This window comes from Triticum aestivum, chromosome 1A, assembly GCF_018294505.1.
Source record: "Triticum aestivum cultivar Chinese Spring chromosome 1A, IWGSC CS RefSeq v2.1, whole genome shotgun sequence".
NCBI lineage: Eukaryota > Viridiplantae > Streptophyta > Magnoliopsida > Poales > Poaceae > Triticum > Triticum aestivum.
In genome coordinates this window covers 538305611-538329926 of record NC_057794.1, presented here as the reverse complement: position 1 = coordinate 538329926, position 24316 = coordinate 538305611, and the positions used below count along the sequence as shown (strand labels likewise).

The window sequence follows — 24316 nt, the reverse complement described above, 5'->3', positions numbered from 1 at the left end:
GGGTCAGATCAATACAACAACACAACAATATTATCATCCTACACTTTTCACACTTACATGTTGTTTGATTCATAGGATTGCATTTCTCAGGAACCAAATCTATAGGAACTTCTTAGTTCATTTAAACAGGAAAACAAGCATGAGATTGGACTTCATGGAAAAAATCCTCTAATTTACTGACGTAGGATTTCAGTGGACAGTGCATCATATTCCTGTACGTTTTCTATTCTACGCTTCCTAAACCCTCTGAATCAAAGGAGCCCTAAACCCACGAGCTCCCACGTTGCAAAGCGGGACCTTCTCCGACAAGGAGGTCCCACGACCCGGCTTGCTCTGGCAACTTGTGCACGCGGCTCTGTCGGATTGGCTGCGCCGGTTTCAAGACGGCGACCTCGTCCCAGAATCTTCGCGGTAAGATGCCCACTGGACGACTGGAGCTCCGGCGTGCTCCATGGAAATCCCCAGACTGCCCGCCGCCGCGCGCCGCGTAGACTCCAGAAACTTCAGGGGCATTTCGGACTTCCGTCCAGTGAGGTGTCTGTCAGTGCCGAGCCCCCACGCAATCGCCACGGCCACACCAGCTCCTCCGTTCGCGCTCACTCGCGGGGTCCTCCGGCGGCGATGCGGAGCAGCAGCCATGGAGGTGCTCAGCTCCAGCCGCTTCTCTAGCGCCTTCCCCAGCCTCCTCGACCACGTCTCCAGGCCGCCGAATCCCCCGCGCCGCCACCGCCACGGCCGCCGCCGTTGTCTCCAGACGCTAGCCTCCGCGCCCGCCGATGCCGCCGCGCCGTCGCCCTCGTCCTCGCCGCCGTCGCTCTCCCGGATCCTGGCCGCCGCGCTGAGGGGAGGGCGCGCGCGGGGGGAGCTGCCCGGCCTGGCCGCGGCGGGCGGAGGCGGGGCGGGGATAGGGACGCTGCTGATGAGCACGACGGCGGCGGCGGTGACCAAGGCGCGGGAGAGCCCGTACCTGCTGGCGCTCGCGGCGAACCCGACGTTCGTGTCGGGGATGGTGGCGTTCGCGGTGGCGCAGGCCGCCAAGGCCCTGCTCACCTCCGTGGTGGAGCGGCGGTGGAGCCTGCGGACGCTGTGCAGCTCCGGGGGCATGCCCTCCTCGCACTCCGCGCTCTGCACCGCGCTCACCGCCTCCGTCGCGCTCTGCCACGGCGTCGGCGACGCGCTCTTCCCCGTCTGCCTCGGCTTCAGCCTCATCGTCATGTACGACGCCACCGGCGTCCGGCGCCACGCCGGGATGCAGGCCGAGGTGAGCTCATGCTGCTTGCTTCTATCCATTCTGTGATCTAAGTATCTAGTTGCACGGTACGTTTTATTCTGGCAAATGTTGTGTACTCGTGTTAGATGAGCAGAGCTCACTGTATAAAGTGAAGCAGAGTTCAGAGGATGGATGAATTTGAGCTCATTGTTGTTTGGGGAGTAGAATGTTTTCCAGTTCTGTCGATTGATGGATGAGTTTGAGCTCAGCTCACTCTTCTGCATCCATGCCATCCATGAGTTTCAAACTATCAAATGTTCAGTCCATAATGGTGCTACATGCCGTTTCATGCTAGATTCACTAGGATTTTTGGGGGTTCTACCAGTTGTTACATTGCGTGAATGCGTGCACAGTTTGAGCCTTTGAGGATCTAGATTGACACTAATCTGTTACTGGGCTTGTACTCTTGTTCTTGTTACTCTGCTTTAGTTGATTTAGTGTGATCAAATTTTTCTGAATGTACTTAAGATTTGAGCAAGTTCTCATCCCATTGTTTGGTGGGGTAACAACCAGGACTAGTTTTCATTTTATTCGGATTGCTTGTGTGTTTTCATTGTGAGACAGGTCTAACCACCCTCCTTTGAAAAATGAGAACTGATTGTTCATATGTGTAGTACAATTGAAAGTTTGAAACTGGATTCAGAATGCGGACCATGATTTGCCATCTTTGTGAAACTATGCTGGCTGTATACATGTGGTTGTAGTTTTTTTTACTAACTACGGTGCAATTGCACTGCATATCTATTTATATATAGCTAGATAAGATCAGTCTCAGGGTCTCGGATTGGACATCCTGTCAAGTTAGCCAAATTGCAGAAGTCAGTCAGTTGTTTGATGCCTTGACTCGAATTCTGAAAGGTTTCATGCATGGCTCGTCTCTTTTGGTGTACAAGACTAAACATGCTGTTCTTTAGACTTTAGCACCCATAATGGATCAGGTCACAAGTTTATAAGTTTGCTTGTTGGTTTATGTTCAGGGGTCGTAATTGCTACGACACGCTGTTCGTAACTTACAGTTCCATAAATCTGTAGTGACTAGCTAGCAGCTCAAATTTGAACTTTTGCGATAGTGCCATTCCATTGCTCTGCTGATACACAACACTTCACCTTGCAATAACATAGGGCTCGGGTCAGTCAGTTTTTTATAAACTAACTCAATTAAACCACGAAAACTTTGAGCAACCCTGCTGCCTGGGTACCTGAGTAGGTTATCGCATTCCGAGTTCATGACACTGAATTGGCACTGCAGGGTATCAACGAAACACGCTCTAAGTCTCTCAATTTGGTTTTGGATACATACAAGCATAGTGACTAACTTGCATTGCGTTGGCACCTCCCATCCTTCAAAGATCGTGGTTACATCTTTTCCCACCGATGAGCGTCTGTTGTTTGCCTATTATTACATACCTGAAATGTATGCTCTATGACTGATGATGATGCAGGTGCTCAATAAGATCGTTGAGGACCTGTTCCAAGGCCACCCCATCAGCGAAAGGAAGCTCAAGGAGCTGCTAGGGCACACCCCGTCGCAGGTCTTCGCCGGCGCGTCCCTGGGCATCCTGGTGGCCTGGTTCTGCTGCCAGGGCTGCATCGGTGCCATCTGACGTTGCCGTTGTAGCATGCCTGACTGCTTCAAAATGGAGTCATTTTGTACCATCATTGGGGGAAAACATATAGGTGCTTTCTTGGGATAGTGTTGGCTGTACATAATTGCATGGATGGTGTCACCACTTCTCAATTCATAGTCGAGACTTTGGTCTGATTTGAGTTTTGCCGGGAAATAGAAAGCCTTCTGATGCAAAAGGCAAAGGTCAGATCGGATACTCGATGAGACAATATCCCCATTTTCCAGGAGACAACGCCTCAAAAGGACTATGTTTTGGTATACGAGCGCGCTAAAAGTCGGACACTTCTCTATGTATATACTATCTTTGATTCTGGTTGTTTAGTAGTCAGCAAGGCAGTGTTGTGTACACCCTCTGTTCCTAAATATAAGACCTTTTAGAGATTTCAATACAAAGTACATACGGATGTATATAGACGTATTTCACTCGTTTTATTCCCTACATAGTCCGTATTAGGGTATGTACAATGGTTGATAAGATAGTCTTATCTTAAGTTTTGCATGTAAATTAGAGATGACAAAAAAACATGTCTACAATGAGTCATCTCTTAGCCTTATCTTCAATAATTAGTTGTTCCTAAAAACATAGTGAGACAAATTGTGCTAAGAGATCATCTCTTGTCTTCTCTTAAATAAGATAAGACAAGCCTTCTCTTATGATTTCTCTCTCCTCTACCTCATCATTTATCTTACGTGGCACTCTTAAAATAGAACCATTGTACATGCCCTTAGAATCTCTAAAATAGCTTATATTTACCATGCAAAAAAAAGCTTATATTTAGGATAGGCACTTTGCCTAGTCGATCGTTGCATGCAGGCCACTGCTAGCCAGGGAAACTAATGGGTTTGCCACTACATTTATTTGTTGGAAACAAACCACTTTATTTCCCACAAATAAGGGATTTCCCTTGGGCGCATTGGTCGGAGTTGAGATTAGGAAACGGTTGTTAGGAAGTAAATCAAAGCTAACTTTTATAAAGCCAGGCCACCTCGTGGCATCCGTTCCACGCAACCGAACTCCACGGATCTCACGCAAAAATCACACGGCGGAAGCCATGCCGCCGCCCTGCAGCGGGAGGGACTCCAAGGCGGCGGTGAAGCCCCTGATGGTGACGATCAAGGTGGTGAGCCAGGAGAAGGTGCTCCGCCACACCATGAGCAGGGCGGACAAGCTCCAGGTCCTCCTGGACGCGTGGTACCGCAAGGTGCCCGACGTGACCTACGGCACCGGCGTCTTCCTCTTCGAGGGCGTGCGGTTGCGCGGCGACAAGACCCCGGCGGACCTCGAGATGGAGGACGGGGACATGATCGACTTCTTCGAGCACATGGACGGCGGCGGGCCGTTCGTCGCTGGATCGATGTCCGCGCACTAGGCAGGATTGATGAGAGGGAAATTTTCTAGGTCTTCTTAGGAGGAAAATTTCTGGTTTGTTGAGCGGCTTGCGTGATGTACTTCAAACTATATTCGCTCGGTTATTATTATGATTTATGTCTTGATTTTACGCTAAGATTTGTGTAAGCATTTCTTTTGTCTTTCTTTTTCTACTTCGATTGAGTCAGATGTGCCTAGACAGGCCCTTGTTTCTTTTATGGTGACTTGGAGGGTCGGCTGTGAAGTAGTTTTCTTTGTGCCCTAACCTGACCCGGAGAAAAAACTGCCCCCTATGTCATCCCCCGCAGACCACACACGGCGCCATTGCCCCCCTCTCTCCTCCACCCCCAGGGCAAAGCCCCTCGTGGTGGTCGGCGACTGGTGTTCCTCTCCTTCGCTCTTGGCTATCCGGCACAGGATGACTTGGACGGGCGGCGACACTGACCTCGCGCATGGCTTGGCAGCATGCATTCGCGGTTGGGTGTGGACAACTGCCGGTGGCGTGGTAGCGGCTCTAGACCTTGGCGTGGATCGGTCACACTGAGACATTCGGTGTCATTTATTCCCTAGCATTTTTTTGTTCGTTCGGTGGATGTTGGGTTTTTTCAGTAAAGAAAACTTGTGTGCCTTTTCTGTTTAGTTTTTTTCTCCTTTACAATTTTATTTTTTTCTGCCTTTTATAATTTTTGTAATACATGATGAACATTTTTCAAATACACAATTAATATTTTTGTCGTATATGACGAAATATTTTTTGTATGCAGTGTTTTTTTTTCTAATGCACACTTTATTTAGTCATTTATAAGTATTTCTCAAAAAAGGTTTTTATTTAGATCAGTTTAAAATGTCCAACAATCAATTATGTATCTCCTGCTGCGATGAGTATCACGGGTGCGATTATGTCTCGCTTCACGCGAGACAATAGGTACATCTCACTTCAAGCAGCCACAAAATGGGCTGGTCCATTTTGGACCATAGGCCTTCAGCGCTCCTTTTTTCATCCATTTGTTTACATTTTAAGTTTCATTTTTTGCTTTATTTTTTCTTGTATTTTGAAATATTCTAATTACATTGGTTATAAAAATCAGTTTAAATATAAACTTAAAAATGTTAATCACGTATGTGAACAATCTTAGTAATGCTTACAGAAATATGTTTGCAATGTGTATGATGATTGTATAATGCGTGTGAAAAGATAAACATCAATAAATATATTGGGAAATGTTAATTTGTATTTCAAAAATACCAAACATGTATATGAAAAATGTTCCCAATGTATACAAAAAAATGTAAAATGTGTATGAAAAAATAGTAGACATCAAAAAATATGTTTGAAATTTGTTAATCATTTAGTTGAAAAAATTTAAACATGTATATGAAAAATGTTTCTGATGTATACAAAAAAACTTACAATATGTATGGGAAAGGGCAGACATCAAAATATATATAAGTTTTCAAAAATGTTAAACATGCATATAAAGAATGTCCTGGTGTATACGTAAAATGTGGAATATGTTTGAAAGAAGTTGACATCAAAATATATCTCTAAATAAGATGTTAATCATGTATTTAGAAAAAATCAACATGGGCATGGAAAATGTTTATACATTGTAAACAAAAGACTGCGTAGGTAAAAATATGTTTAATGACATTAAAAAACGAATGTGCATTTTAAATAAATATTCATGTGTTTCTTAAAATGTCTGTTATTTTTTTAAAATCATTATAGAAAGTAAAAAACTATTTATGTGAAGGCAAGTTCCAATTATGTAGTGTAGTCGCTCTCATCCCCAAAAGTCTGCATAAATGTTTAATGTCACTAAAATTGTTCAATGTTTATTTAAAAAATATAGACCATGTACAAAAAAGTCATAATACTATATATGACAAGAAAAATGTACATTGTGTATTAAAACTGTTCAACATGTTTTTAAAAAATGACTCATGTGTACACGAAAAATGTATATTGCGTGATGAAGTAAGTAGACATGTGTTAAAAAAATCCAACTCTAGACAACAAGAGAAAGAAAAAAGTCATTGTAACTCGACAAATAAACAAAGAAAAAGGGAGAAATCTAAGATAGAAACAAAGAAAACTAAGAAAGAAACAATGAAAACCAAAAAAAATGTGTAAATCCAAAGAAAAGCAATGCAATTGAGTGGAAATCAGCAGGGAAAGAAAGGAAAACAAAGCAACCAATGAAAACGGGAAGAAAAAACAAAGAAAAACAGATGTAAAATCATGTAAACCGTGAAAACCAAGAAAGAAGTGAAGAAATCCAGGAAGAAAACAAAGAAAAATGAAGATAGAAAGAATGAAAAAAACCGTAAAATACCAAAGGAAACGGCGAAGAGAAACACAAAAAAGGAAAGAAAAAATATCAATTAAAACGGACCGGTCCAACCAATAGACAGACATAAGAAGAAAAAACCGACAAAACTTACAGCGAGCGAGCGAGTGTCATCTCCTGAGCCTGCGGGCGAAAGAAAAACAACGAACTGGGTCGACCTAGTAGCTACGGTAGGGGAAAAATCCTTCAAACGAGAGTTCCTTCCATCACGGAGAGCAACTAATTAACGAGCGCTTATTCGGGAGCCTCGCAACTATCAATGTTACTTGGCGCGCTCTCAGCCATTCTTCACGTGTCGCGTTTTGGACGCTTCCTCCGGATTTTGTTTTTTATTTTTCTGCACGCGTTTTCAGCTTTTTAAATGGTTTTTCGGGATTTTTGACGTTTTGATTTTTTACCGGTCTTCCTTAACTTTTCGATAAAAAAATAAAAATAATTGGCGCGAAAAAACGTATTTTATTTTTTTTCTTTCGCGAGAGTCACGATTTTGCTTCCGCGGGAGGCACGGGTTTGCTTTCGCGAGAGTCACGGATGCGCCTCTCGGAAACGAAAAAAAATATTTTCTGTTTTTTTTCTTTCGCGAGAGTCACGGTTTTGCTTCCACGAGAGACACGGTTGTGCTTTAGGGAGAGTCACGGCCGTGCCTTTCGGAAACGAAAAAAACGTGTTTACTGTTTTTTTTCGCGAGAGTCACGGTTTTGCTTCCGCGGCAGGCACGGTTGTGCTTTCGCGAGAGTCACGGCTGTGCCTCTCGGAAACGGGAAAAAAATGCTTTTTCTATTATTTATTTTTTGCGAGAGTCACGGTTTTGCTTCCGCGAGAGACACGATTCCGCTTTCGCGAGAGTCATGGTCATGCCTCTGGAAAACGAAAAAAACACGTGTACTATTTTTTTTTCACGTGAGTCACGGTTTTGCTTGCGCGATAGGCACGGTTGTGCTTCCGCGAGAGGCACGGTTGCGCTTTCGCGAGAATCACGGCCGTGCCTCTCGAAAACGAAAAAACACGTTTTCTATTTTTTGTTCTTTCGCGTGAGTCATGGTTTTGCTTCCGCGAGAAGCATGGTTGTGCTTCCGCGAGAGTCGCGGCCGTGCCTCCTCGGAAACGGAGAAAAACATATTTTTTGTCCTTTCGCGAGAGGCACGGTTGTAATTTCGTGAGAGGAACGGGCGTGCCTTTCTCGGAAAGGAAAAAAACCCGTGCTCTCGATTCGGTTTTTTCATTTGGTTTTTTCGTGAAAAAAAGTTCGTCTAAACTTATCAATATGAAATCTAGTTTTGAAGATCTCGATGCGAAAAATCTAATAGTGAAAACGGTTTAAAATTTGAACGCATGGTTTAAGAGATGAAATGTTTTAAATAAACAAATCTATGAAAAAAAAGAAAACTCACAGGTTGCGACAAGTGGCGCGCTGCATGTGCGTCACTTGTCGCAGCTTGAAAAGTTGGAGTAATCTTTGTAACGAGTACTCCTCAAGTGATGATTTCGTCCATCACTACGTATCACACGCGTCGCCCACGCACCGCCTCTAGTGGGCTGCCCGTTAGTGGGGAAGCGCCCCCTCACCTGACCGGGAAGCTTCCACCTCCGGTTCTGGGAAGCTTTCAAATGGTTTTTTTTATTTGATTTTTGTGTGTGTGTGTTTCTCATCTGGCTTTTCTGGTTTTCTTGACCAGTTCTTAATTTTGTAGTTTTTAGGTTTGTTCTTCAGTTCGGTTTTCTTTTCATTTTGCTTTCTTCTTTTTCTTTTCATTTTTGCAAATTCATCAATACTTTTGTAAATTTATGAAAAACTAAGATGGTGAATATTTGATAATTTACATACACTTTTAAAATTGGAAAATATTTTTTAAATTCATGAACATTTCTTGAATTTGTGCAAAACATTAAAATTCATGAACATTTCTTCAAATTTTGATATTTTTTGAATTAAAAAATATTATTTGAATTCATCTTTTTTTTGTCACGGCCTTTTTTGAATTTGCGATAGCAGCTCCCATTTGCCACCTACAGGCGTCACGTAGGAGGTCTTGTCACCTTTATTAATGAGAGCTAAAAAGGGGTTAGGGTTTAGGGTTCATGTTTAGGTTTCAGGGTCGCGGCTAGGGTTTTCTCTCCTCCGAGCGATCTAATCGCCGGCGAGTCCCTGTCCAACACAAACTCGTCCTCCCTGGCAATCAAACGCCAGCGAGTCCGTTGCATCTACAAAACCTCTCCCGTCGTAGGGCTTGGGCCTGTCTTGTCCCACGATCCGATCGCGATGGCATCGGCGGCGGATGCCCAGTCGGGAACGAGCGGCGGGGGTAGCGCCGCTATGAAGTCGGATCTAGGAGATTTCCTGGAACAACTTAACTTGGAAGAAGAGGAATTCGATGATCTTGTTATCGATGAGGATGATCCTGAAATCAACGAAAGCGTCAGGTGGCTTGCCCTAGCTAGGGTTCACATGGACAAGTCTTTCAGCCAAACTGCTTTCTACAGGGAGATGCGCGCGGCGTGGAACGCAGCCCAGCCGGTTAGGTTTCGACCGGTTGGACCGAATCTGTTCATCGTTCAAGCCTCCTGTCTTGGTGACTGGGAGCGCATGCTTGATCAAGGACCATGGCTGTTTTGGAATATGCTCGTGTTGATGTGCCCATATGATGGTTTCACAAAGGCAGAGGAGGTACCTATGACCTTCATGCCAATCTGGCTTCAAATTCACAAGCTTCCTCAAGGTTTTTGCAAGAGAAGATTGTGCAACATCTACTCCGGAACTCAGGTAAGATCTTGGAGATGAGGCTGAACGGAAATACTAGAGGGGATTATATCGGGATAAGAATACGCCATGACATTAGCCAGCCTCTCACAAAATTTGTTAGCATTGTTCGAGGCCATGAAAGGCAAGTGTTCCTGGTGCGTTATGAGAAATTGGACAGATTTTACAGCGTCTGTGGCTTGATTGGCCATGAGTACAAAGAATGTGGCAATGGCATTTATGAGGAAAAGGATAAGAAATACGGGGTGTGGTTGTATGCTGATGGCCCTAATAGACAACGTTAGGAGGAAAACCCGGTGCGAGGAGGGGCAAGGCAGTATGATGCTACACCCCAGCAGACTAAGGCTGGCATGGGGGTGGTTGATCCCGATATTCTGGACACATCTACAAGCCCCTCAAAGACTGATCGTACTTCCATGCAGGTGGATCCGACGGCCAGGAAAAGGTTAGCTATGGATGGAGTGAACCCTGAAGAGGTGCTTGGCACCCAGAGAGCAAAGGAGGATTTTCCTACGCTTACCCTTGGTAAGGGAGAGGATGATGGGACCAATTCACCTAGCAGTAGTAGTGGAAGCAAGCGAGCAAAAACTAGTTCAGACGATGCAACGGGCGAAAAATCGGCGGCCTCCTTGAGGGAGGACCGCCTGGCACAATGAGTCTGTTATGTTGGAACTGTCGGGGGGGACCGCCGGACAGTTCGCGAGGTTTTGGCCCTCTCTAAGCCAATTCCCCGGGGCTCATCTTCCTTTCTAAAACTAGACAAGCCTCAAATAAAATGGAGCGACTTAAGTGGAGACTACAAATGAAAGGTTTTGCGGGAGTGTCAAGTCAGGGTCTTAGTGGAGGCCTTGCCCTTTACTGGGATGAGAGTTTGCAAGTTACAGTCCTGGATGCATGTGCACGGTATATAGACGTGCGGATAGTGGATGCTGCGAACGATAAATCTTGGAGGACAACCTTTGTTTATGGCGAGCCGAGAGTGGAGAATCGGCATCGTATGTGGAGTGCTCTATCTAATCTTAGGGCAGTTTCTGTTGAACCGTGGTTAGTGTGTGGAGATTTTAATGAAGCTATGTGGCAACATGAGCACTTTTCTCAGTCACAGCGGTCTGAAAGTCAAATGCAAGTGTTTCGTGACTGCCTGTTAGCATGTGAATTATGGGATCTTGGTTTTAGTGGAGTTCCGTTCACATACGACCCTGTTCAAGAATTCGTTCATTTAACAAGTTAACTTGCGGATTAATCCTTATTCGTAGGGTCACCGAGTAGCCGACTAACCGATAAATCGTTCGATTAATTAATTAAATGGCCGATTAACTTGCCGATTAGCCTATTAATCTCTTACTCGCCAGCCAATCGAGCAGTTACCAGTTAACGATTTTCTCAACAATGCATACGATAATGGCCAGTTTGGAGATAGAAACGTACGGGTCCGTCTTGACAGGGCTTGTGCGGACGAGGCATGGAGGGACTTGTCCCCCCTCACGCAGGTGATTCATCTTGCTACTTCCTGTTCGGATCATGTGCCGGTACTGGTTCACTTATCTTCATCACCACTAAGAACTAGGTCGGAATCTCGATATGAGATCATGTGGGAGAGACATCCGGGCCTCTCCTCGGTTGTGGCAGAACGTTGGGAGCGGAGCCGGCCGTCGGGGAACCTTGGTGTGGTCCATGACGCACTAAAAGAGATGATGAACAAGTTGCGATCTTGGAGCAAAGAGAACTTTGGGCATGTCATATCTGATCTGGAAAAGCTGCGCGTGGAGTTGGCGGACCTGCAGCTCCATGACGCTGATAGAAACCTGATAAAACAGAAGATGCATCAACTAGATGAACTCCTCTATAGGGAGGAAATGCTTTGGCTTCAGAGATCTCGGATAACATGGTTGAAAGAGGGAGAACGAAATACGGCGTACCTCCATCGTCGCGCCGTGTGGAGGGCTAGGCGGAACTATATCCAACGTTTACGGCGTGCGGATGGTACGTGGTGTCCGGTTCCGATGGATATGCAGCGAATGGCTACGTCGTATTTCAAGGAGGTGTATACAAAGGACCCAACCTTGACGCCGGAGGTCGTTTTGGAGAGTATTGCATCGAAAGTAACCCAAGGGATGAATGATATACTTTGTGCTCCGTTCTCGGAGAAGGAGGTGTCCGATGCGTTATTTCAGATCGGTCCCCTTAAAGCACCAGGGACGGATGGTCTGCCGGCGAGATTTTTTCAACGGAATTGGGCAGTGTTGAAAGCTGAAATTACAACTGCTGTGTTGGAGTTCTTTAGGTCAGGTGCAATGCCAGATGGTGTCAATGATACGGCTATTGTTCTTATTACGAAAATTCCCTTCCCCGGGAACTTAAGGACTTTAGACCGATAAGCCTATGCAATGTCATTTATAAGATCGTTTCAAAATGTTTGCTGAATAGGCTAAGGCCAATGCTGGCGGAGTTAATATCGGAGAATCAGAGTGCCTTTGTCCCCGGTAGACTCATATTGATAACTCTATAATTGCATTCGAATGCATTCATCACATTCAGTCACTAAAACAAAACAGGTCGGCGTCGTGTGCTTACAAGCTTGATCTGTCAAAGGCATATGATCGGCTCGATTGGGATTTTTTGGAAAGTGCACTACGCAAATGGGGATTCGCTAAACAGTGGATATCATGGATTATGGTGTGTGTCAGATCAGTCAAATACTCTGTCAAATTCAATGGACAATTGCTGGAGAGTTTGTTCCCTACAAGAGGACTAAGGCAAGGTGACCCTTTATCACCGTTTTTGTTTCTCTTTGTTGCTGATGCTCTTTCTGCTTTATTGTCAAAGTCAGTGGCTGAAGGTGCCTTAAAGGGGGTGACAATTTGTCGTGGGGCACCGGTTATTTCCCACCTTCTTTTTGCGGATGATATTATGCTGCTATTTGAGGCTTCGGGCCATCAGGCGTTCATTGTCAAGAGGCTGTTGAACACTTATACCTCAGCTACGGGTCAACTCATTAACCCGGAGAAGTGTTCCATCCTTTTCTCAGACAATTGCTCTCCTGTAGTGGTTGATGATGTCAAAAGTATCCTGGAATTTAAACATCAAGTGTTTGAACCTAAGTACCTCGGTCTTCCTGTGCCAGAAGGAAGAGTGCACAAGGGACAGTTTGAATCACTACAGGAAAGGTTGAGGAAAAGATTAATTGATTGGAGTGAACAATATGTCTCAACGGGCAACAAAGAAATCTTGATCAAGGTTGTAGCACAAGCAATACCTACATATGTTATGAGTGTATTTCGGCTACCGGCCTCGGTGTGTGATGACTTAACACGTATGATGAGACAGTATTGGTGGGGAGTAGAGAATGGAAAGAGGAAAATGGCCTGGCTCAGCTGGGAGAAAATGATCTTGCCCAAGGATATGGGAGGCATGGGTTTTAGAGATATGAGGGCGTTTAACCAGGCGCTTCTTGCAAAACAAGCCTGGAGGTTGCTTGAAAGTCCTGATAGTTTATGTGCTCGGGTGCTACGAGCTAAATATTTTCCCAATGGGAATCTTCTTGATACAGCCTTTCCCTCTGGTTCGTCGGCTGTATGGAAGGGAATCATGTACGGTCTCGAGCTTTTGAAGAAAGGGCTAACATGGTGTGTGGGCGATGGCTCGCTAATCAGAACGTGGAGGGGTCCATGGATCCCGAGGAGAGATGATTTCAAGCCAATCACTCCGAAAGGAAATTGCAGATATAATTGGGTAGCGGACTTCCTTGAGGAATCAGGTGCATGGAATATGGAATTGCTACAGAAATATTTCTGGGATATGGACGTCCGGGAGATAGTGAAGATCAAAACGTCGCCAAGGCAAGGTCAGGACTTCCTGGCATGGATTTCCAGAAAAGAGTGGAGTGTTCACGGTCAAGAGTGCATATCATTTGGCAGCCGAGAGCCATGTGGAACACGCTGCAGGCTCATCTAGCAGTAACCCGAGTGGCCACAGAACCATATGGAGACGCATATGGGATGCTTGGGTTCCACTCAAAATGAGAATAATGGCGTGGAAGGCAGTGTCGGGGGCTTTAGCAACGAACTACTGTAAGAAACATAGGCATATCTCAACTCGAGATACTTGCCCGCTCTGTGGTACAGAAAAGGAGACCAGTTTCCATGCGCTGGTCACCTGTGATTATGCTCGAGCAGTGTGGACGCAAATGCGGCCAGTTTGGAACCTTCCTGATCATCAACTGCTTCGAGACATCGGAAAGGAATAGCTCCTGAATATTCTTATGAATTGCTCTGATGAAAAGCGGGATTGTACTATCATGTTAATTTGGCGAATCTGGTCGTTGCGGTCGGACATGGCGCATGGTAAAGATGTCCCGACTCCGGCGGCGACGGCTGAGTACCTCCAGAGTTACATGCACTCACTACAGTTGGTGAGGAAGCACTCGACATAGGAGATTATCAAGGGGAAGATGGTGGTTCACAATGAGGATCCGGTCCGGCCGCATGGTGAGACGCCGCGGCTGCCATGGCCGCGACCGGCAGAAGGCCAAGCTGCACTTTCGGTCGACATATCGTTTTCTTCATCGGATGGGTCTGCAGCTACTGGCATGATACTAAGATCATACGAAGGCACTGTAATTTTTGCCGCATATCAATGTATCTTCAACTGCAATGATGCGCTGGAGGCGAAGCTACATGCAATAATGCAAGGAATGGCACTATCAATTCAGCATTGTGATCTTCCCATCATCGTCCAATCCGACTCCTCTCAGGCCCTGTCAGCTCTGACAGGGGAGAGCCTTTCCCGCTCGGCTTATGGTCACTTAGTAGCTGAGATTCGTCATCTCATGGGTGAGAGAGAGTTTATTCCATCGAAAATTAAACGAGAGCAGAATAGGGTAGCAGATCGTTTGGCTACGTATAGCCGTACAGAGAGTACTATTGCTGTATGGCGTGGACGGGGACCTCGTGTGTGGAGGAGCTCTTGCCACTTGATTGTAACCCTATGTTTATGAAGTAAAACTCTTTTACCATCGACAAAAAAAAAGGTTTCAGGGTCGGCACGGGTGACTCGGTCTCTGTGCGCTCAACGGAGCGCGGACGCTTTGGACTGGCTCACAAACGCCGGTGTGGCATGGTCACGCCGTCCGGGGTGCTTGATTTAGCGTAAGCAGGACAACAACATAATGATTACATAAAAAGAATACTGATTAATTGAGTCGCAGCAGGATAACATACAATACACGTTGAACTGAAGCAGCTTGCCAAGCAATAATATCTCGTCATGACAGACAGGGACCCCGTGCCGTTGCTCTTTCTTTCTGTTGAGCTCGCCGTCGGCGGCCAAAAGCGGGGAGAAGATCGCCTCGTTTTCCTCTCCTTTTGGCTACAACCAGGCTGCCGTGGTGGACGCACGTACCGTCGCTGGTTCATCCGGTTTGTGGCGTGGACGCACGGACGAGCCGAGGCTTTTGCTCAACACAGAACAGAGACGATATGCACCTGTACGTCTCCCTCTCCGGAGGCCGCAGTCCGCTCAGCCCGCGATCGCCGTTCGCCAAGCGCAAAAACGTCAAAATCCGGAGCACTGTGAGACGTTTGACTTCTGCGCTGCCGACCTGCCGTCAACTGTACGAGGAGTACAACAGAAACAACCCATAGGTGGAAGGAAAAAAAATCTATTACACTGGACATGGGTGACACATATTCAGGCCAAACCCGCCAAGGGACCCATCTGCACATACATTTATACAAACAAATTATAATACAAGTAGAAGTAGGGCATTTTGAAGACCGACCTACATGAAGGCCTTAATTTTCATAATTTTAAAATTCAAAATTCTCGTTTCAGAAATTCTGAACCAAAGTTAGTACAAAGTTGAGTCATCTATTTTGGAACGAAGGGGGTATATATATGAGGATGTAATGTGTATGTGTGCAAAATTTCAGAATAAAATACCTTGAATTGCGAGCTACACAAAAAAAATCATGGACATTGATGTTGCACATTACATATGCTAAAAATCCCCATATTAGGTTTTTTGTGTAGCTCTCATTTTAACATACTTCAAATTGAAAAATTACGTACACGTACACTATGTTGCTAGGTATATCTGTAATTCTTTTCAGAATTTTTTGAATTTGAAATGTTTGAATTTTGAAGTTTTCAAGTTAAGACCTCCATGGAGCTCGGTCGCCGTTTGACATTTCCATTATAAATCTCACTACGAAACATGTAAGATTCTTATCGTGTAAGGGCATCTCCAAGGTTGTGCGTCAAAATGTTTGGACAACGCGGCCCAGACACTTTTTGTCATCCAATGCGATGCATCAAACGTCCACGGACCAGTCCACACGTTCGAATTTTCGTAAACTAGAATCAAATATGGGGAGGTTTGCGGATGTCCGAGCAGCCATAACGTAGGTGCCATCTAGATGCATGGAGGGCGCCATCTCAGGTGTTGCGACGACAGAGCTGCAATGCAACCTGCGTGGTGTTGGGACCCCCGGATCTCAATGGTGGCGGGGAGCTGCAACACAACATCCATGGTGCTACTCGCCCGCAACAGAGTTGCGATGCATTGAGTGTGATGTTACGACCCACTAATCTCATCGGCGGATGAGCTGCACTAAAACGTGTGAGTGCTGCCGCGGCTTCGTGGGTCTCACCGGCGGCAGAGCCGCAACACAACGTGTGTCGTGCTATGACCCATGGTTCTCGCAGATGACGGGAAGCTGCAATGCGGCTAATAGTTGCTGCGTGGAGATGACTGTTGTGAGGGGTTGCTACGGGGTCCGGTGGGTGTGGCGGTGAATGATCCTTACCCAGGATTCTGACGCCTAGCAGTCGTCTTTCACAAATGTGGTGCCGGCAACCAGAAAAAGAACAACCGTACGGTGTACTCTCTCCATTCATAAATACAAGTCTTTATAGATATTTTACTATAGACTAATATACGAAGAGCATCTCCAACAGACGCCGAATGCGCCGCGCGCAAGAAACTGTTTTGACGCGGCGCGCAGCGCTGGCTCCAGCAGCCGCGCTAAAATGCAGCGCGCGCTGGCTCCAGCAGTGCGCAAAAAATGCAGCGCGCGACTCGCCGCAGCATTGCATATATGTCACATTTTGAACACGAAATGAAGTTGAAACATTCAAAATGCAATGAACATGACATATAAAATTTCACACAAACAAGTTGATGAAGAAAAGTTCATGCCCACAAGTTCAAAATCATGCCCACAAGTTCATCCAACCAAGTTCACCGCCTTGTAGGTGCCGGAGCCGTCCGCCGCCTTGTCTTTCTTCGCCGATGTCTTGCCCTTCTTTGGCCGCGCCGCATTGGGGAGCTTTGATGAGGAGGGGGCAGCGGCTCGGGCCGGCGCCGGCGCGACGCCACCCGCCGCCGAGGTCATCCACGGCGGCATGAAGAGGCCGCGCGCGAGGCCGATGGTCGGAGGAGCTCCGGCGGAGGCGAGGCCAACGCCACCCGGGCTAGGGTTTGCGGCGCGGCGGCGGCGACGACGGCGGTGGAGGGGTCGCGGCTATAGGATGAGGTGAGCGGGGTGCCGACGCGCGCGTCCATGAGTGCAGTTTGCCGGCGCCGGCGCGCGCGGGGCGTAGGAGGCGGAGAAGACAAAGTGCAGCGCGAGCGCTCGACTGTGCCGCGCGCGGAAGCGGGCGCCCCAAATACACCGCGCGAGATAGCGATTCTGACCGCGCGCCCAACTCCTTATACCGCGCGCGCGGTTATTGCGCGCCCGCTGGAGCCACCCGCCGGGTCACGCGCGCTAAACTGGCTAAATTTGTGGCGCGGTGCTTGTTTAGCGCGCCCGTTGAAGATGCTCTAAGCACTCTAAAATGCATTTACATATAACCATATGTGGTCCATAATGAAAGCTCTACTAAAAATGTGGTGCCAATAACAAGAACAAGAATGCGAAGCAATCTGTCTTATACTCCTTTCGTTTTTATTTAGTTCGCATATTAGCTTTGATCAAAGTCAAGCTTTACAAACTTTGACCAAGTTTATATACAAAAATATTAAGATATACAATAACAAATCAACAACATTAGATTTATTATTAAATGTACTTTCACATCGTATAGATTTATTATCATAAATGTCTATATTTTTCTATAAACTTGGTCAAACTTTGTGAAGTTTGACTTCACTCAACTCTAATATGCAAAGTAAATAAAAACGGAGGGAATACAAAACATGCATATAACGAGTTACCGTGCGGCCCCGGCTGTACCAGCCTGTTAATATAGTGAATTATCACTTCACTGACAAAAAATAGTGCATTATTCTGGGCATGGTCAGCGCTACACGAGTCCTGGTACTCCGTGTACCGTGCACCTGGCCAGACGCCCGTCCCCGATCGCCACGTCCACCGGCCCATCCCACGCGCGGGGAAGCGAACCCCATTTTTCTAACCGGCAAAGAAAAGCGCCTGACGTACGTGACGCCGCCGCCGGCGCTCACGCTGCCGTGCTCCGCCGCGTGCCGCGCCGCGCGCAGCCTACGCGACGGGAGCGTGCGCGCGCGCGCAGGTGTCGATGTGAAAAACAACGGGAATCAAACCATCTGGAGCAGTAGCAGATAGTAGTAGAAAGAAAAAGTCCGGCGGGACGCTTCCGCGTTCGCGTGCGAGCTGACGGCGGTGATGCAATTTGGGCGGCTGCTCAGTACTCGGTAGTTTATTGGCAGAGGACGCAGAATTCAACGGCCGGAACTGGTTGCCCCAGTGACGGCGGCCGAATCTTCGCCGGAGAGAGGATAGGGCGTGACTGGCGGCGAAATCTGGGGGGACAGCGACGGCGTACGAAGCCCCCACCCGGCGGTCCACGCGCTCGGCCTCGCGGCCTCGCAGTCGCTGTCGCGCGGCAGCGGGAAATAGTGCCACCGTTTGACCTCCCGCCCCGCCTCGTTAAATCACGCCCGCCCCCGAGCCCGAGGAGGAGGAGGAGTCCAGCGAGGGGACAGACCGGACTGACGCAGACCCGGCAGCGGAAAGAGGAGACAGCCGCGTCCGTCCGTCCGTCCTCGAGGCCCCGGCCGGAGATTTCTCCGCCCGTGCCGAGCGTCACCGGAGCAGAGCCAGCTGTGCGGAGCCGCGGAAGGCCCCGCCGGCGAGGTGGTCTCAGCCTCTCGGGTCAGATTGTGTGTTTCGGTTTGGTCGATGGTGCTCCCCTTCCTTCTTGCTGGGCTTTCGGTTGAAGGTCAACGCCTGCCCTGCCTGCAGAGAAGCGCGCAGAGCCCCCCGCGGCGCCGGCCGGCCGGCGTAGGAAGGATCCACAGATGGGCTGCGCGTTCTCGTCGTCGCCGTCGCCACGGAAGCGTGAGCAGCGCGCCCAAGGGTACGAGGAGCCCGCCGTCCTCGCCGCCGAGACCTCCTGTGCGTGAGCACCCCCATTCCCAGCTCCAGAAGTTTGCCTCTGCCTTTCCTCTGCAACCGACTCAACTGAACTTTGCGTGCAGTCACGGTGAACGAGGTGGAGGCGCTGTACGAGCTCTACAAGAAGCTCAGCTTCTCCATCTTCAAGGACGGCCTCATCCACAAGGTACGAGCTCTACAAGAAGCTCAGCTTCTCCATCTTCAAGGACGGCCTCATCCACAAGGTACGAGCTCTACAAGAAGCTCAGCTTCTCCTTACATCCATCTCACGAGCTCCATGATCATCTTGTCCGATGATCTCGCCCCTGGGTTCTGAACTTGTGGCTGGTTGTTTCGTTCATGTCAGGAGGAGTTCCGGCTGGCTCTGTTCAGGACCAGCAGAGGGGCGAACCTGTTCGCGGACAGGGTGTTCGACCTCTTCGATCTCAAGCGCAACGGCGTGATCGAGTTCGGCGAGTTCGTGCGCTCGCTCAGCATCTTCCACCCCAAAGCGCCTGAATCTGAAAAGACCGCGTGTACGCCTCCTGTCCATTGTTCGCTCCTAGTTTGCCGTCCATTCATCTTCTTGTCCTCTCCTCCCTATGAAACCAATCAAAAATCTTTCGTTTGTCTCCATCATCGTCCTCCCTGCAGTTGCATTCAAGCTGTACGATCTGCGGGGGACAGGCTACATCGAGAAAGAAGAGGCAAGTACTAAATCATTTCCGCATCCAACCTAGCACATGGCGCACTTTATTGTAATGTCGACGCGTTATTTCTGAATTCTAAAAATTTATATAATCAACACATTGCCTGCACAGCTCCGGGAGATGGTGGTGGCGCTTCTTGATGAGTCCGACCTATGTCTCTCCGATAGCGCCGTCGAGGAGATTGTCCATAATGTATGTAATCAACAACATTGATACTTCCCTCCATGTATCGGAGGTATTTTCCCGTTTTCCTTCTTAACATGTTCTGTGCTGTTCTGCTCCTTTTGGACTGCCAGACGTTCAGTCAAGCAGACTCGGATGGTGATGGCAGGATAGACCCCAAGGAGTGGGAGGAGTTTGTCAAGCAGAACCCAGCGTCGCTGAGGAACATGTCACTGCCCTATCTCCAGTGAGTACCATCATCTGCTGCTCTACTTTCCATTACTGCTCACAGCTGATGTTTCCTTTTAATTTCTCAGAATCGGTAGTTCAGCTTCACCTGCGATTTCTTAGTTTAATCTTCTTCTGATACAAAAATGCGGCATTTAGATGAGTGCCATCAGTTATGCCATGCTAGAGAGTAGAGGTCTTTTTAATTTTTAATTTTTTTTGCCCATTCCATTTCACGTGATCTTATTGTTGTTGTGGTTGTTTATTCAGGGACATTACGACGACATTTCCGAGCTTTGTAATGCATTCCGAAGTCGAAGACTACAGTGGAATCAGCAAATAAGGCACAATTAACACTTATTTTCGGTGTCATATGATCCGTTGGTCCTGAGCTGGGAGGCAGCGCATTCAAGAGTGAGCTGCAGCAGAAATGTCTGGAACTCAAATAGGAGGACAAGAGATGGAAATCCGGTTGAAGATGACCGACGGTGCGTGAAGTATACTAGCGGGTAGTGCGCGGCGGCGTGCCGCCGCGCCACATGGACTAATTAGATATTTAGTTTTTTTTGTAATATTTGGTAAGTTGACCCAAGACTTCTTTTGTGGCAAGGTAGTTCATACAAGAACATGCTACATCTAGTTGGTACATAGGTAGGAAATTGTGACAAAGTATTTCATACAAGAAATCCATCTAGTTGGTACATACATTTGAGATTTACGACACATAGTAATATAGTAGATATTGGACGCAAAATTGAGAAGCTCTAGCTCTCTTCTTAGAACTAAGATGTTGATCGTCCGGCTGGGTTTGGGTGATGGGGCTGGGAGGCCGGGAGTGCGAGATTCAGGGGACTCATGATAATGAGGCCTTTTATGAGTGATACTTGGCGCAGAATTGGGAAGCTCTTGTTCTCTTCTTAGAACTGAGATGTTGATGGTCCGGCTGGGTTTGGGTGATGGGGCTGGAAGGCCGGGAGTGTGAGATTCGGGGGAATCATGATAGGGAAGCCTTATATGATTTATTTAGCGGCAAAGCGGCGCACGATCTGATACAATCTGACGGGATCCTTCGAGAAAGACAAATCTAGAAAACACCATGCAAAATATCTGAAAATCATCACCGTCTAGAAGGCCAGGCTAAAGCAGCAACTGACATGAAAGTATAAATGTTTTTGGAGGAAAGGTAACTGTAAGCAATACATTTGGCCACAACTTACATTTTTAGAGAAAAGGTGATGGACCTTGCTTATATTATAACCATTTCACCAAGTTCCTTGTGTCTCAGCAATAGCTAAGTACACAAATCTGAAACAGATACTGGAAAACCAGATTGCCTGATGAGTCCTCTGAAAATCATGTAGCAAGTCCTTCCTTCTCACAATATAGCACTAATAATCATGCTCAGATATTTCTCTACAAGAGAAATGGGTATAGATGGAGTTAATTTTGTGCAGTATTTATCTGTAGATGCATCATTTTCCTATAAGCTCCTAATTTAGTTCTTGAAAAGAGTAAGAGGAGCACAAAGGAGGATTGGTTTTTCTTTCTTTTGTCTCAGATAATTTTACAAGAAAAATGAGAACACAAGGGAGAAGGAATTGGCTTTTCACACATTGTGTGCGCTACGCCACGTCGCACCTTGTTGTATATTTATGTGTACTTACTTGTTTGATTCGTAAATTTAATGTTGTTTCACACATTTAGTGGTAGGGTTGAAGAAATTTGATAGATAAAACATTTTTGGGGTAATAAAGAGCATGCCCATTTGATATAGACAATGGTGTATCACACGAACAGAAAATTACATGAGAAAAAAGAGACACACTACTAATAAACTAAGCTAAACATGTTACATAGATATACAAAGTTAGTGTGGCTTAGACTTGACGATTCTACACTTCTCTGGTGTTATTGAGTTGTTCATTCCTGCACAATTGCGGGAAATGCGAAGCGGCAGAATTTATGAGAAGTTGTCACAAATCTTGGTTAAAATTCTTGTCCGTCTTGTAAACTCTTTCTGGAGGGAAAGAGCATGTTGATGCGGCATTGCTTGGTATAACTTTACTCCTGGGCTGACTGAATAGTGGCAGCTTGGGCATTTTCTTTTTGAGTAGAATGTTATTTTTCTTATTAGATTCTTCTTGTTACAGATATCAAATTATTGTTTTCCATTTCATTCAGAAGTAGAGAATGATATATCTACATATCCATTAATTCATATTTGCACTTCTTCAATCTCAGTTTGCCGCGATAGTAAAACGGTTGCCGCGAAGCCGTTGCTGTCATACTTTGGTTCCTAAGTATGGTCTTTAAAAATAACAGAATTTCATACTCATGCATAAATCTATGTGTTATGTTTAATTGATGATTATGAATTAGGGCTTGAATTTCAACACCTTGAACAAAGCGTACAAATTATCAATGCTTACAAAGCAACAAAAGGTGTAGGATATGTATGAAGGTAAGAATCCTCGTTTAAAGATCCCAGCCGAACAATAATTTTAACAACCCAATATTTATCTTCTGGGCACCATGCCAACATCATTCAGAAGTTCAGCATCTTTATTTTCCTCTATGAAGCAGCGATACGGCAACATGGATGCGGCGATAAGGGTACGACGACATGGGATACAACAATTCAGCAATACGGCGATACGACAAGTATAGATAAAAAATTAATAAAATATCATGTTATAAAGACAAAGAATAAATACATGCATCAGATGAGATCAAAATACTGCCCCATATGCTGCATCCAATGTTCTTTTCATCAAGTTCTCGTCTCCTTGATGACTCAATGATCATCAATTTACTCAATCCTCCCACGACTTGCAAAACACATCTGCTAGTATTAGAATTTGAAATATACAGAATATTAAGCATGAAAAGTTGGACAAATTAAATAAGTTAGCTTGTACCTTTTCTAACCGAATGATATATATTTGGTGCTTCCCAGCCTCTTAACTGAAGATTGACCTGCAGATGCCATGTCTATTTCTCCCTGGCAGCAACTTCAACAGGTCAGCAGCAAGGAAACTGCATTCTTTAGCAAATTATAGTTGCGTACAGCAAAGGCCATGGCCCGGTGCCCAGCAGCAGCTAGCAAGCACGCACACGAGCACACCACAAGTACGTACACACAGACACACACAGCAACAGGCACGCACGCCGCACGCGGAAGCAAGAGCACACACAGCCAACACACAAGCAAACGCGGGAGGACCGGACACGAGGATAGCAGGGAATGGAGAAGGTGGACGGGATACCTTGATGGCGGCGTCGGAGACTCCAAGCACCAGCGAGACAAATCCATGGGGCGGTTCCAGACACCGGCGAGCGAATCCAGGTAGTGGCGGCAGTGGCAGCAACTCCGCAGTGTACTCGTACGGTCACTGGCGAATCCTACATCAAATCTGCTGCACAACAAATTGTGTGAGAGAGTAATGGCTGACCAAATCGCCGAGCAGCCAAAAAAGAACCACGACACGCGTGCGGAGCGGCACCATGAAACACCAGATGAAGAATGAACGAAATCACGGCCAGCCGAACAGCCAAGACCAGCCACACGTAGAGAGAGAGTCGGGCTGTAGGCTGGCGACCCAAACGACGGCGGACGGCCGTGCACCCTACCAGCAGACTCCCGCCGGGGCCGTGGGTGTTACCGTCCATCGGCGACCTGTACCACCTCGCCGGCGCCCTCCCGCACCGTAACAGAGACCAAACGAACAGGAAGGACACAACAAGAGGGACATGAACGAACACCAGACAAGGAAGTACTTATAGGCGGCCAGAAAAAGAGAAGAAAATAAAACGAAACCCACGAGAAAAGACCAAAAAGCAACGTGTCAATTGATGGCATAGGCAGTCAACGATACATGAAGCCAACGTGGGCACATGCATGAGCCATGCAAAGGCACGTGGAACAACACCAGGCCACATACCTCTAGAACGTCCACGTGAATTCAACCATCCCAACACACAGTGAACCAAACTTTTTTAAAGGACAAGGGGAATCTTCCAGGAGACCACACAACACACGCGTCATGTCAACAATAAACAAAACATGACTGCAGGAAAAATAAACTCAATGACACCCTAGGAGACCATCACACACACGTGTCAATCAAAGAAACACGGTAAAAAAAATCCGAAAAAACAGGAAAAATCAAACCCTTACAGGCCTAGTCTTCTTTGTATATGCACAGTTCACCGAAGCTGTGACCAGCGAGTGGCCATAGATTCATTGTGCTAAGTAGTCAACTGGTAATGGCCTGACAGACCTCTTTTGTTGAAGGTTATGTGGAGGACACCATTTCTCCTTTGTTGACTGCAAACATACATATATATAGACAATAGCAAGATGCCCATGCGTTGCACGGAACATCAAGATATATTTGTATGATTAATTTATCTTATGAGAGAAAAAGATGAACAAGGGAAGTCCTTATCTACAAGTGTGGAGAGAGATGCGGGTATCTTTTT

General features: G+C 46.6%; 2 protein-coding genes across 2 annotated transcripts; both read left to right on the top strand.

Moving 5' to 3' along the window:
- The first annotated feature begins 436 nt into the window (after window positions 1–436).
- Window positions 437–3218, top strand: LOC123064367 (uncharacterized). The gene is made up of 2 exons (XM_044487860.1): window positions 437–1261; window positions 2713–3218. Exons 1-2 carry the CDS (start codon window positions 452–454, stop codon window positions 2872–2874), a joined length of 972 nt encoding a protein of 323 aa, XP_044343795.1. The 5' UTR covers window positions 437–451; the 3' UTR covers window positions 2875–3218.
- Window positions 3219–17968: 14750 nt separating this feature from the next.
- On the top strand, window positions 17969–20541 carry LOC123064355 (calcineurin B-like protein 4). The gene is made up of 8 exons (XM_044487851.1): window positions 17969–18512; window positions 18603–18755; window positions 18839–18921; window positions 19102–19270; window positions 19389–19441; window positions 19556–19636; window positions 19741–19853; window positions 20105–20541. The coding sequence occupies exons 2-8, from the start codon at window positions 18659–18661 to the stop codon at window positions 20175–20177; spliced, it is 669 nt and encodes a 222-aa protein (XP_044343786.1). The 5' UTR covers window positions 17969–18512; window positions 18603–18658; the 3' UTR covers window positions 20178–20541.
- The last annotated feature ends 3775 nt before the right edge of the window (window positions 20542–24316 follow it).